The 14,419-nt window shown below is 44.2% G+C and overlaps 1 protein-coding gene across 1 annotated transcript in view; it reads left to right on the forward strand.

The window, feature by feature from the left end:
* The window catches only part of SMOX (spermine oxidase), a 416,267-nt gene that overhangs the window by 47,098 nt on the left and 354,750 nt on the right, over nt 1–14,419 (forward strand). Inside the window, exon 3 of the mRNA XM_044062005.1 lies at nt 12,195–12,421. Within this exon, the coding sequence (XP_043917940.1) occupies nt 12,195–12,421 (227 nt within the window). The remainder of the gene's footprint in view (nt 1–12,194; nt 12,422–14,419) is intronic.

Genomic DNA, 14,419 nt, shown 5'->3' on the forward strand with positions numbered 1-14,419 from the left:
TGTGGTTACCATCTCCTCCTGTCTGGTCATGCCAGCCCTGAGTTGAGAGAGTTCAGCCTCCGGTTTGGCTATATAGTTGCATCTCTCACATGTATTTGTGTTTGTTGGGAGGAGGAGAGGGTTGTCTGTGTACATGAGACAATTGTAGCATTGTCTCAAGATACCCAGATTGACCAGCTGAACTGGAGGGGACGCCAGTAATCTACCACTCGACATGCTAGAACAGTATAAGGGAGTGCTGTGCCTTTAAGGGAAGTGGATATGCACAGGGGTGGTAGGTAGATGTAGTGCTTTACTTAGTACGAGAGTGCTTACTTAGTAGAGAAGTATTGAGAACAAGTGCTAGGCTTATAATATAGTGAGTAGTCTGATTATACTAAGAGTAGAGCTTCCTTAAGGGAAAATTTGAAGAGCAGACTTGGCGGAGCCAGAAGAAGTTTAACCTTGTTTAACCGGCGCTGAGCTATGCGCACAATCGCGCAACGCCACGCAAACGCGGATTTTAAACAGGGAACTACAAAAGAGCTAGAAATGGTCCAAAACAACCAATTACTACAGCTCTTGTGCTGAGGTCACTTCCTACAGGGACAGGTAGGCTGCTCAAGGCTCCCCACTCCCACTGGTGAGCAAAGAAACTTCCCTCTATCCAAGTAAGGTAATGGACAACACAGGAACTACACCACAGCCCAGAATACAGCAATGCCTGTAAACTGGTCTAAACTAGTCGAGGAGAGGCGGGAAAACAAGGATTATTTTTTTGTTTTTTTGATAGAAACACACAGAAAATGCAGAAACAGTGATAAATCAGTTACACAGGCTAGCACACTTTAGTGGGCAGCCTCAACAGTTAAATTAAACAAACAAACTTTCGATCAAATTCAACTAAAAAGTAACTTTAAGTGCAGATTTTAAAATAATGCAGCAAACAGCTAAAAAACAGTGTAAGCTTGTTCAGGGTAAGCTACAGAAGATATTCCAAGTGAAAAAAAAGCAAAGATACTTAAATCCAGAAAGTAGTCGCTTTTCTGAGTTCTCTGTAGCTAGGACCACTCTGCAGGACCACGAGGAGCTTGTCTGAGCAGTATAGCCAGATAAAAACGCCCAGAGGCGGATTTTAAACAGGGAACTACAAAAGAGCTAGAAATGGTCCAAAACAACCAATTACTACAGCTGTTGTGCTGAGGTCACTTCCTACAGGGACAGGTAGGCTGCTCAAGGCTCCCCACTCCCACTGGTGAGCAAAGAAACTTCCTTCTATCCAAGTAAGGTAATGGACAACACAGGAACTACACCACAGCCCAGAATACAGCAATGCCTGTAAACTGGTGTAAACTATTTGAGGAGAGGCGGGAAAACAAGGATTATTTTTTTTGTTTTTTTGTTATTTTGATAGAAACACACAGAAAATGCAGAAACAGTGATAAATCAGTTACACAGGATAGCACACTTTAGTGGGCGGCCTCAACAGTTAAATTAAACAAACAAACAAACAAACTTTCGATCAAATTCGACTAAAAAGTAACTTTAAGTGCAGATTTTAAAATAATGCAGCAAACAGCTAAAAAACAGTTTAAGCTTGTTCAGGGTAAGCTACAGAAGCTATTCCAAGTGGAAAAAAAAGCAAAGATACTTAAATCCAGAAAGTAGTCGCTTTTCTGAGTTCTCTGTAGCTAGGACCACTCTGCAGGACCACAAGGAGCTTGTCTGAGCAGTATAGCCAGAAAAAACGCCCAGAGGCGGATTTTAAACAGGGAACTACAAAAGAGCTAGAAATGGTCCAAAACAACCAATTACTACAGCTGTTGTGCTGAGGTCACTTCCTACAGGGACAGGTAGGCTGCTCAAGGCTCCCCACTCCCACTGGTGAGCAAAGAAACTTCCTTCTATCCAAGTAAGGTAATGGACAACACAGGAACTACACCACAGCCCAGAATACAGCAATGCCTGTAAACTGGTCTAAACTAGTCGAGGAGAGGCGGGAAAACAAGGATTTTTTTTTTTGATAGAAACACACAGAAAATGCAGAAACAGTGATAAATCAGTTACACAGGCTAGCACACTTTAGTGGGCAGCCTCAACATTTAAATTAAACAAACAAACAAACTTTCGATGAAATTCGACTAAAAGTAACTTTAAGTGCAGATTTTAAAATAATGCAGCAAACAGCTAAAAAAACAGCATAAGCTTGTTCAGGGTAAGCTACAGAAGCTATTCCAAGTGAAAAAAAAGCAAAGATACTTAAATCCAGAAAGTAGTCGCTTTTCTGAGTTCTCTGTAGCTAGGACCACTCTGCAGGACCACGAGGAGCTTGTCTGAGCAGTATAGCCAGAAAAAAACGCCCAGAGGCGGATTTTAAACAGGGAACTACAAAAGAGCTAGAAATGGTCCAAAACAACCAATTACTACAGCTGTTGTGCTGAGGTCACTTCCTACAGGGACAGGTAGGCTGCTCAAGGCTCCCCACTCCCACTGGTGAGCAAAGAAACTTCCTTCTATCCAAGTAAGGTAATGGACAACACAGGAACTACACCACAGCCCAGAATATAGCAATGCCTGTAAACTGGTCTAAACTATTCGAGGAGAGGCAGGAAAACAAGGATTATTTTTTTGTTTTTTTGTTTTTTTGATAGAAACACACAGAAAATGCAGAAACAGTGATAAATCAGTTGCACAGGCTAGCACACTTTAGTGGGCAGCCTCAACATTTAAATTAAACAAACAAACAAACTTTCGATCAAATTCGACTAAAAAGTAACTTTAAGTGCAGATTTTAAAATAATGCAACAAACAGCTAAAAAACAGTTTAAGCTTGTTCAGGGTAAGCTACAGAAGCTATTCCAATAGAAAAAAAAGCAAAGATACTTAAATCCAGAACGTAGTCGCTTTTCTGAGTTCTCTGTAGCTAGGAGCACTCTGCAGGACCACGAGGAGCTTGTCTTATATAGATATATATATATATATATATATATATATATATATATATATATATATATATAGATATGGGAAAAAATATATGTATCTACATATGTATATATATATATATCTACGTATGTGTATATACATATATATATATATATATATGTATATATATATATATATATATATATATATATATATTTATATATATAACACACACATATGTAAAACCTTGATCACAACTAGCTAGTTGGAAAATGGACTAAACAGACATTAATCAAACCATCTAAACTAACATTAAATTGACTAAAAGCATAAACTGTAAAACTAACAAATCCTAACATAACCCTCGCTAAAGTACATGAAAATAGATACATGGAATGGAAAAAGTGCTTTTTTGTATACTGCAGTGTCGTGTAAAAACAATGCAGGAAGAGTGTCCTTTATGTGCTGTCAGTGTCTCATTGCATCAGCACTGGGTAGTTACAGAGTGTATGCTTTTTGTGGTGTGCTGAACTCTTAGAAGAGAGAGAAAGTGCGTATTATATTGTTTTCCATGTTATGCCTTTTCCCTGAGTTTATACAAGCTTAGACATAGTATGTGTTAATGTCAGGATTGTGAGGGTCTGCTCCTGCTGCATCAAAAGTGGAAGAGTTTGGTAGATGCATTAAACAAAGACAGTGTGAAAAAACTGTCCTTATTCTAATGGAGAAGGCCAGACATTTTTCACTTTCTAGTGTCAGGAAGTGGCATGGTTAAACTGCTGATAGTCATGGCAGTGGCTGATGTGATGCTACTCCCAAGACAGTAGAGAGAGTGTCTGTGTAGGTCTTGGTTGGTAATTTTGGTGGCCTCACAGATAGTTGGTAGGGTTGGCTGTAGGCCTGGAATCATAAGATTTCATCAGCAAAGCCTAGGATCAAGATGTAAACTGTGTGAGCAACAGAAAAAGCTTGGTGGGTTTGGGAGTAGGTGTCCTTATGTAGTTGGCAAATAACATAGTAGGTGCTGACACCAAGCATGCACATTCCTCATCCTCAAGTGTGGAGTCTTTCAAGAAGAATGCTAATTTGAATTAATCATCTGTATTAGTCACAACCGTAAGAGCCCATCGGTGGAAGCCTTTGACATCAGATTGATAGATTCACTAACTCATTGTTATGGGTATTAATTCATGAAACTGTACCATGGCTGTGATCATTATGTTTATCAGCTTTTCATATTATGAGAAAAATTTTATGAAATTAATATTTATTTGTTTTGGTCATCTTTCAAGTATAATGACTACCATTTTTCAGATCAGGCCATAATATTTGTTTTTTAAGTTCTGGCAGTGAGCACAAAGGACTAAGGCTCTTACTTTGTAATGAACTGCTTCCTGTGCCAAGGGTACAGAATATGAATCTTTCTGCCTTCGTTTACCTGCTGTGAGACCCGAGTGATTCACTTAACCAGACAGTGCTTTGAAGCAATTGGGGCAACTGGGAATTTGAGCTAGGCTTCTCAGTCGCTTCTTGGACTGCATGTCTAGTGACTACTTGTGAACTTCATGAGATTTCCCATTTGCTGTAAAAAAATAACCTTTTCAGCAAGGTATGAAGTTTTTTATTGTACTTGTTTATAAGGTAAAACTGTGTAAACAACACAGTAATACACACACACACACACACACACACACACACACACATGCAAGTACACACACATAATATATTAGAGTGCTACAGATGAATAGTGTTGATTTTTACAGATGCAGTTTCACAGTTTGGACATATTTTAGTATTTCTTTTCATGGTGCAGATGTGACGCATGTTATATGAGAGCAAACCAAAATAATATTTTCAGTAAGCCACTTGTACTTGGCAGGGAGGACAGCCCCACTAACAGTGACCTGAGTTAAACTACCAGGCTGCTACCATTGAATCTGTCTGAGGGGAAAGAATGAGAATGTGATAACCAGCTTGTCTTTTACAGGAGTAAAATGATGGCACCATTACCTGAAGGTGCTACAGCAAGTGATTCAGTTTTAGGTTCAATTTTATATGCTTATTACACACGAGAATGTGCATTTTTATGAAAATCCTAGAGCTGAAGAATTTACCATTAATGTCTGATGTACTGTGAGTGCAATGAAACAAATGCCTGTGTATCTGTAGTATTATGGACCTATGTTAAGTTGTCAATCTCGCCTTCATTCTTGCTGGATGGGTTCGGAGCCGATCCTCGGCTCCGACTCGGCACTTGCTAAACTCGAGAGCTAATTTTACCAGCTCGAGGCAACCCTATATCCCATGATGCAAGGCGGAGACTACCCAGATCTCGTTTGCCTCTTCGCTAACGAGGTGCCTTCTTTTACCAGCTCCAGGTAAGTGAATAGATTTGAGACTTTCGTCTACCCCCCATTAAATTTATATATATGTTTGTTTTTTGTTAACCTTAACGCTTACTTTAACCCTATTCCCGTTAGTGTTCCCTTTTTTTCGAGTTATTTATCCCTTTTCCCTAGCTTAGGCCTTAGGCCTTCCCCTCCCTAAATTTTTTCCTGTTAGGGATTGTTTGTGTATGACTGTGTGTTATCCCTGTTTATTTTAAATTGTTGGATTGGGTGTTTTTGTGTGTGTGTTAGTGTATTGTGTTTCCTCGACACAGTTATGTCGAAGGACACTAAGGTCTCAGGCTTCAAGAAGTGTGACTCGTGCTGTCAGAAGATGTCTTTGACAGACGGTCACACTTCTTGTGTTTATTGCCTGGGACCTTTGCACCTGCAGGACTCTTGTGCTATCTGTCATGCCTTCAGCCCAAGAGTCCTGCAGGAGCGAAGAAATAAGTTGATATTAAGGGGCTTATTAAAGCCCGAGAGCTCCCCGACTAAGTTGGCGCCGGGGAAGCCCTGAAAACCTGATAAGCCTTCGGCTGAGAGTTCCAAGCCGTCGGCTTCTGGTTCACCCTCACCAGGGTCGAGATCGGCTCCGGCCGGAGCCGATGCTTCCACCTTAGCAATCTCAGTATCGGCTCCATCCGGCGCCGATACTGCCCAATCTAGACATTCAGTGTCGGCTCCGGCTGGAGCCGACGTATCTTCGGCTCCGTTGGCTCCATCGATCTCAAAAAATAGATCCCGATCCCCTTCAGTAGAGTCCATACGTTCGGCTCCGAGATCACCCCTGCTCTCGGAGCGGAGCCATCGGAGCCGTTCTTCTCGGTCGTCCAGGCTGTCTGATCACGACCTCGAGAGAGTGGTGAGTAGACTATTTAAGTCTCAGGCATTGGCCCAAATACTCCATAGCCTATCTCAACAGACGGTAGCTATTTTACATCCACCAAACATTCCTCCTTCGACTCTCTTACAGAGCTCGGAGCCGGAGCTCCTCGGAACCGTCACTGTTGTAGCTTCGGAGCCGATACCACCCCTTTCGGCTACGTCGTCCTCTGCTCCAATTTCCTCCTTGAGGCCTTCATTGGAGGGATCCGGGCGTCTGGTCTCTCTCTTCGGCTCCAAGGGGGCGAGTGGCATCGGACCCTTGTCCGACCCCGTTCTCCCTCTCGGAGCTTCGGCGTTGGTGAGCTCGGCCCCGACATCTGCCTCGGAGCCTTCCCTCTCGGTGAGGCCTGGGGTTCCTATCTCTTCGGAGCGGGAACTTTCTGGTCTCTCTGACGGGGGAGCCTTCGAGGTGATGAGGAGTGTACTAGCCCCTGGGCTTAGTCAACGGACAGTTCCATCAGCTCCTCCCACTACAGTGCCTGCTGACGTCTCTTCCCACTCTCTTGCTCCCGGACCCAGAGATCCAAGTCTACTACATCTGATACTGACCTGGATGAGTCAGAGGGATCCCCAAGGTCCTCTTCTGAGGATGTCTCATTCTCAGACATCCTTGAACTCCTTAAGCAGAGGGGGAACTGGCCCTCCCTTAATCCTTCCGAGGACGAGTCAGTATACCTGGAGGCGTTCGGATCTCGACCCTCCACCTCCTGGGTGTCTCCGCCTTTCGACCCTCTTATGGAGGTAGTGGCTCGGAAGGCGTGGATGGCTCCGGATTCGGTGGAACCTATCCCTAGGAGGCCTTCAAAATTCATTACGGCCCCACCAGATAGACAATATTTAACAAAGGGTGTCCCAGTTGATGCCATGGTGGTGGCTGCTGCCACCAAGAAGGAACTAGCTGATCCTTCAGTACCTGTCCATCCTTCTAACAAGGACTCTAGGACTATGGACAGGTACGGCTATCGGATTTTTTCTTCAGCGACTTTTGCCATGAGATCGCTGAACTACTTATGCCACTTCACCCGCCTTCAAAGAGATGTTCTTAAAGAGTTGGGAGCAGTTTTACAGGATCCGTCAGCTGCTGGGTCTCAGGATAAGATTAGCTCACAGCTAGGAATCCTTAACTCCATTGTTAACTCCTCCATGCGGCTCATTTCTTATGCAGCCGATGGAGCGAGTAGGGCAGCAGGCACAGGAGTGGCTTTAAGGCGTCAGTCCTGGATGTGGCTTTGTAATTTTGCAGACCCCTTCAAGGCGTCCTTCACAAACTCCCCCTTTGATGGTTCGACCTTGTTCAAGTGAAAGACACTTTGACTAGATGCGAAGAAGATGGCAAGACTCTTTCTGCCGTAGGAGTCCGTTTCTCCACCCCTTCAAGACCTTACCCCAAAGGACAGAAGGGAGGGAAAATGTGGTTCCGCAAATCTCAAGGAGTCATGCCTGACGCACGAAGTCAGTTTACCCCCAGAGGCAGAGGGGGTAACAATAATAGACCGCCCTAGGGGCAGAGGGGTTCCGCAGAATCAGGGTAGCAGAGAGCCTCTTTCTGACAAACCCTTCCAGCATCCCTGAGATGTTGCCCGATTGTCCGCCTTCGGAGGCAGTCGGGGGAAAATTATCGCTGTACCCAATAGCCTGGCTTTCCCTTTCTCAAAACAAATGGGTACAGTCGATTATATTCGAGGGTTACAAAATTCCCTTTATTCAAACCCCAATTCAAAAGGGAACCCTTCCAGACGTTCCACCCGGTCTAAGGGAACTAGCAGTACTAGAAATATCAAAACTGCTAGTAAAAAGAGCCATCCAGCCAGTCCCAGTGGACCAAATAGGATCCGGAATCTACTCAAGGTTCTTTTTAGTTCCAAAAAAGACAGGGGACTGGAGACCAATATTAGATCTGAGCAAACTAAACAAGTTTGTAAAGAAATCAAGATTCCGGATGGTCACGCTTCAGTCCATTCTGCCCTTTCTGGGCAAGGACAATTGGATGTGCTCGATAGATCTTCAGGATGCGTACTATCACATAAAAATTCACAAACGATCCAGAAGATTTCTCCGCTTTCGGCTGGGGACCAGTCACTTCCAATTCAGAGCCCTGCCCTTTGGACTCACTACAGCCCCCAGAGTGTTCACCAAATGTATGTCAGTGGTTACGGCTCACCTGAGACGTCAAGGATTCCAGGTGTTTCCATATCTAGACGACTGGCTCCTCACTGCCACCACCAGGCATCAGCTTCTCCAAGCCAGAGATTACACCATTCACATTTGCAGAGGGCTAGGGATTTCTATAAATTTCGAAAAATCTGCCTTGTCGCCTTGTCAATCTATTACTTTTATAGGCGCAAGATTGGACACCGTACAACTTTCAGCAAAGTTAACAGACCAAAGGATCTTGGACATTCAAAGACACGTCCAGGTGATTCTTCTCAGCAACAAAATTCAGGCCAGATTTGCTCTGAAGGTATTGGGTCTTATGGCGGCCTCCATAACACTTCTTCCCCTTGCCCGCTTTTACATGCGTCTTCTACAATGGATGCTATTCACCCAATGGTCTTTTCAACAACTTCCCATGCGTCACGAGATCATAGTAACTCCAACTTGCAAAAGGCATCTGACTTGGTGGATATCGTCCCCTCAAGTCCATCAAGGCAGACCTTTTGTTCTTCTTGCCCCGGTTGCCACGGTTACATCGGACGCCTCCCTGATCGGGTGGGGGGGGGGCATTATCAGGGCAGAATGGTCCATGGCACTTGGCAACCTTTCGAGTACCATCTGCACATAAATGTCCTGGAGATGAGAGCGGTGCTTTTAACGTTGCAAGCCCTCAACGACTCTCTTCCCCTGGGAACTATTGCAATCCAAATGAACAATATGTCCGTAGTGTGGTATATAAACAAACAGGGTGGAACCAAGTCCTATCCACTGTGTCGAGAGGCTCTCAGACTTTGGCAATGGGCAATCTCTTCTCACCGGTTTCTGATAGCAACGCACATCCCCGGGAAATCCAACATCATAGCGGACAGATTGAGCAGAGCTATTCTCATGCCTCACGAGTGGTCTCTCAAACAATCAGTGACAGAAGAGATTTTTCAGAAGTGGGGCCTTCCTTGCTGCGACCTTTTCGCTACACCTCAAAACAGCAAATGCCCAGACTTCTTCTCTCTCTTCCCCCTTCCAGGCCATCCCCCCAGAGATGCTCTAACCCAAGGTTGGCCCCAGGGACTTCTTTATGCTTTTCCCCCCTTTCCGCTGATACCTCAGCTAATTCAGAAAGCAACCGCTTTGAGAGCTAAGTTGATTCTCATTGCCCCTTATTGGCCTCGACAGATATGGTTTTCGTTCCTACATCATTATCTCTTGGTACAGCCATGGCATCTGGATCCGGTTCCAGATCTTCTGACCCACCAGTTGGGTTAACTGCACCAATCCATACCTTCTCTCAACCTCACTGCTTGGTTGCTCCACTTCCATCCTTAGCCAGGCTTCCTATGATTTCTAATCCTGTCCGGGATATCATAGTAGCTTCCCTAAAATCTTCTACCAGAAAGATTTACACTAGTAAATGGTGACGTTTCTCTTTCTGGGCAAAAGCTTGGAACATAGACCCTTATACTGCTCCAATTCATTCGGTATTGGACTTCCTAGCTGAGATTTTTCATTCAGGATCCTCTTCTTCCACAGTGAAAGTTCAACTGGCAGCTATTTCAAATTTTCATATAGGCCTTTTGGACCACAACATTATGTCACATAAACTTTGCAAGGCATTCCTTCGAGGTATCTTTTTACTGAAACCTCCGATTAGAAACCCCCCACCACAGTGGGATCTAAATTTAATTTTAACATCCTTGATTCTTCCCCCTTTCGAACCTGCAGCTGCCTGTTCTTTGAAATTGCTTTCTTGGAAGACACTTTTTCTAGTCGCCATTACTTCTGCAAGGAGAGTATCTGAGCTTCATGCTCTCTGCATTCGTCCTCCCTATTTAATATTCCACAAAGATAGGGTATCTCTAAGGACTAATCAGTCTTTCTTACCAAAAGTGGCATCGCAGACGAACCTAAATCAATCCATTGATCTTCCAGTGTTTTTCCCGAATTATTCTGATAGAGCGGAACAAAAGTTACATTGTCTTGATGTTCACCGCCAGCTCAGATATTATCTGGACAAAACTAAAATTTTTAGGAAATCTGATCAACTGTTTCTATCCTATGCAGAGAACAGGAAATGCGTTCCAGTTTCCAAGGTAACTTTATCTAGATGGCTGTCTTCTGTGATCACTTACATTTATCAGCTCAGAGGCAAAGAGTTGATTTCTAAGCCAAAAGCCCATTCTACCAGAGCTCTAGCTACATCTACAGCTTTTCAAGCTAGACTTCCAATAGACACTATTTGTGCAGCAGCCACGTGGGCCTCTCCTCATACCTTTGTTTCACATTACAAATTACACTTGGCCTCCAGAGACAGAGCGAATTTTGGTTCCACCGTTCTCAAGAGTCTGTTCCATTGAGCCACCCAGGATAGAGGTGCTAGGGACACGGTCCCATCCAGCAAGAATGAAGGCGAGATTGACAACTTAACATTTAGAAGTTATGTACCTACCATAACGTTCCATGTTAGTTGTCTTCTCTCGCCTTCTTTCTTGCGTCCCGCCCTCCATCCCCCTAGCCTGGTCAGACCGGGAAGATTATGCATCTTCTATTAAGAGGTTATTCCCTTTTTCTAGCTGTTCAACTTCTAGTGTCACTAGATTAGGTTGATCCTTTCTAGAGGGTTATGATGTTAGTATTGTTATTTTTCTTCCTCCTCTTCAGTTGGAAGAAAATATTACTATTTCTTTAGCTACCAAACGAGGTCTGGGTAGTCTCCGCCTTGCATCATGGGATATAGGGTTGCCTCGAGCTGGTAAAATTAGCTCTCGAGCTTAGCAAGTGCCGAATCGGAGCCGAGGATCGGCTCCGAACCCATCCAGCAAGAAAGAAGGCGAGAGAAGACAACTAACATGGAACGTTATGGTAGGTACATAACTTCTAATTTCTTTCCCAGGTGGCCACTCTTCATTTTATTCACCATTAGAAATGTTTTGAGCTCTGGCATGAAGAAGGATATTCAGGAATCAATGAGAAGGTTGGGGCACTCAGTGGGGCTGTCTCCTGAGCCTGACTAAGTGGGTCATAGGTATGATGCAACTGGAGGAGGCCCCGGGGCAGAATCAGGACATGTTGGACAGATTATATGTGTTAGCTTACTTAGAAACATGGGGCCATGCAAGAAGAGCTGTTGTTGGAGATAGGGAAGTGTGGTTTGTCTTGTCTGTCCTGGTTAGCATACTGCTGCTACAACCCTCACCAGGATGAGTAGTTTAGAAAAGTGATAGATTGTTTGTTTGCAGCATTCAAAGCCTGCAAAATCAGATTATCAAGGCCCCTTCAAGTGTATTTATTTATTTAATTTTTTTACAGGCATTGCATCATCCTTCTACAAGTAATATTCAGTGTTCTCACATAATGTTGAGGCACACAGAAAAAAAAGGCAGACCTCTATTTATTAAAGTAGCAGACACTTCTAAAGATGTTCTTGTATTAGTTTTACATTACCTGAGTAAGTCATTGAAAGAAATGTCTAAAAGACAAGTCTTAAGTCTTTCCTTCCCCATATCTGTAGTTCCTATTGCTGTATAAAGCTACTAAAATGCTTCTCCCAGAAGTGAAGGCAAACTTCCAATAAGTGCAAAAAATTCAGGACCATCACAAGGAAAACATCGATAAGGATATTCCATATTTAGAATAATGGGCTTGTACTGGACATCAGAATGATAAGAACAGCTCTAAAGTTAGCAGAGGCTGGCAAAGAAATACATTATGTCGCATGATGAAATAAATAACTTTAGCAAAAACAGGAAATAAAGTAACCTTTGGATTGACAAAATAGTTTATTTTCTGGTGCATGTCTTAAGTTGTCTTTAACTGGTAATGCTGTACCAAACCTTAATATCTGTTTGACAGAACTACTGTATCTTTCAGGGCGCACTACCTTTGAACTTGGAGCAACCTGGATTCATGGTACCCAAGGAAATCCTATCTATCATCTAGCAGAAGAACATGGGCTGCTTGAAGAAACAACTGATGGGGAGAGAAGTGTTGGTCGCATTAGCCTTTACTCCAGGGATGGGGTGGCTTACTACCTCACCAACTGTGGCAAGAGAATCCCAAAGGATGCAGTGGAGGAATTCAGTGATTTATACAACGAAGTATGTTACAGTATTGGTTATCAAGAATTGTATAACAGTGCAGTACAAGTGTTTTGTTAAAATCCGGACGATGTGTCATAAATGTTATAGTATCGCTAAAGCAATTTTCATTTTTTAATTATTTCTGAGTTTTATGTGCACGTGAAGCTGTGACGTCCCTCCTGTCAACCAGTAATCAAGGAGCTTCAATCCTCACCACTGACACCGGCGAGGGACATTCATTTGGGACAAATATAGATACAGACAGTATCTCCAGATGCGGCTCTTTGCACCAAGCACAATTTCCCGTAAGAGCACACATGGAGCACACTCAGTCCTGTGGCTAAGTTTCCATCTGATGTTGTAAATCTTTATTTATTAATTCCTTACTGCTAGGACTTCGGTTCCATCCTTGGAACTGACACAGCCGTTTCCAAACTTGCGCCAGCCAAAAACTCTCAGCTAAGACTTACCCATAATGCCCCCCTCATAGCCTCTTCAGATCTCATTTGCCATGTCCCTTGTCAGATGTGCCAAGCCTTCTCTCTCACCTCCTAAGACTAAAAAACACAAAGAGAAATAGAGTCACTCTGTTCCTACATCTCCGTCCATTTCGGAACAGAGTCGACACCGAGCTTCTCCGGCACCTTCGGTGCAGACAACCTCGGCACCAAGCTCTGTGTCTTCTTCCTTGGTGCTGCCTCTGATGTTGACTTCTATTACGGTTCCAGCTTTGGCACCATTGTCTTTGGTGCCGTCCTTGGTTCTGACACTGGCTTTGACAACCATACCTGCTTTGGCACCATCCCAGACCACGATGCCGATAGCTTATACAGCTCCACAGTCTATGACCCCATCGGTTCCAAAGGCTGTACACCTTCCCAGAACCAGATATTCTCCAATTTACGACCCTTTTTCGGGACACCAATTTAGACCATTTCTTGCAAGACCTGGCTCTCCTTCAGCAGCTTCCTATAGCTCTACCAGGAGCCTTTCAGAACAAGATGTAGTGTGGGTTGTGGACCAGCTTCTGGCAGCTGGAGGATTGCCCACCCCTGCTAGACTTTCCGTCCCCTTTGCAATGGAACCTTTCACAGCATACTCACCAGTATATCCTCTTCCGGCCTCTTCCCAAGCGCCAGAGACCTCGGTACAGATGACCACCCCGGTGCGTACTGTCTTGTCTCTGACTGCAGAGTTTCCCCTGTCGGCACCAACCACCATTGGTGCATCGGCTCCATTGGAACTGGTGCACACTCGGAGCAGTGTTTGGGCTGTTGGCACTGTGGTTCCTAGTTTGGCGCCTGTTTTTTCACTGGCACCGTCTATGTCCACGGCTCCACCGACAGCTACCAGTCCACTCGGAGCTCCTCACCTGGAGGTGGGCTCCTCAGGGTGGGGTGTGACCCCGCTTCTGAGGTTGTCCTTCTCAGATGTTCTTCGTGTTTCACTCTTGCAGTCATTACATTTGAGTGACTGCTGGCAGTTTGCCCTCAGTCAGCCTGATTAACAAAGTCTTGGGTCCTATGTTGGTTGCTGTCCCTTCTTCCATGACATCAGGTTGTCAGGGGTATAAAACATGCAGCCAATGCCATTACATAAGTCATTCTTGCTGCTCGGTGCCCGAAGCAGAAGCAGTTCGCAAGTGCCAGTCGGTCGACTCCTGAAATTTTCGTTTTTGAGTTTCAGAACCGAAGTCTTCAACTAAAAGCAAAGTACCCCGTTGGGGAAACTTTTTCTTGCTCCTTACTGATGTCAGTAAAAGTTAATAATTTTATTACTTGTGAGACGCAAATACCTCATAAGGATTTTCATTTGTACTGTATTCCTTGCCTAGGCCCTGACCACGATGTACATTGCTGTCGGTTTTGTGCTTTATTTAATCAGCGCACCATCCGTCGTCGGTACATATTCTCCCACAAATTCCTTTTCAAAAATCCTGTTGCGGACCCTGAAACCATTTCTCAGGGGCCCAAGGGCATTAAGGCTTCTTCTGCTAAAAATCCTACCCCTTCTGAT

The sequence above is a fragment of the Protopterus annectens genome, chromosome 2.part1 (genome assembly GCF_019279795.1).
Source record: "Protopterus annectens isolate FY-2018-M chromosome 2.part1, PAN1.0, whole genome shotgun sequence".
NCBI classification, from domain to species: Eukaryota; Metazoa; Chordata; order Ceratodontiformes; family Protopteridae; genus Protopterus; species Protopterus annectens.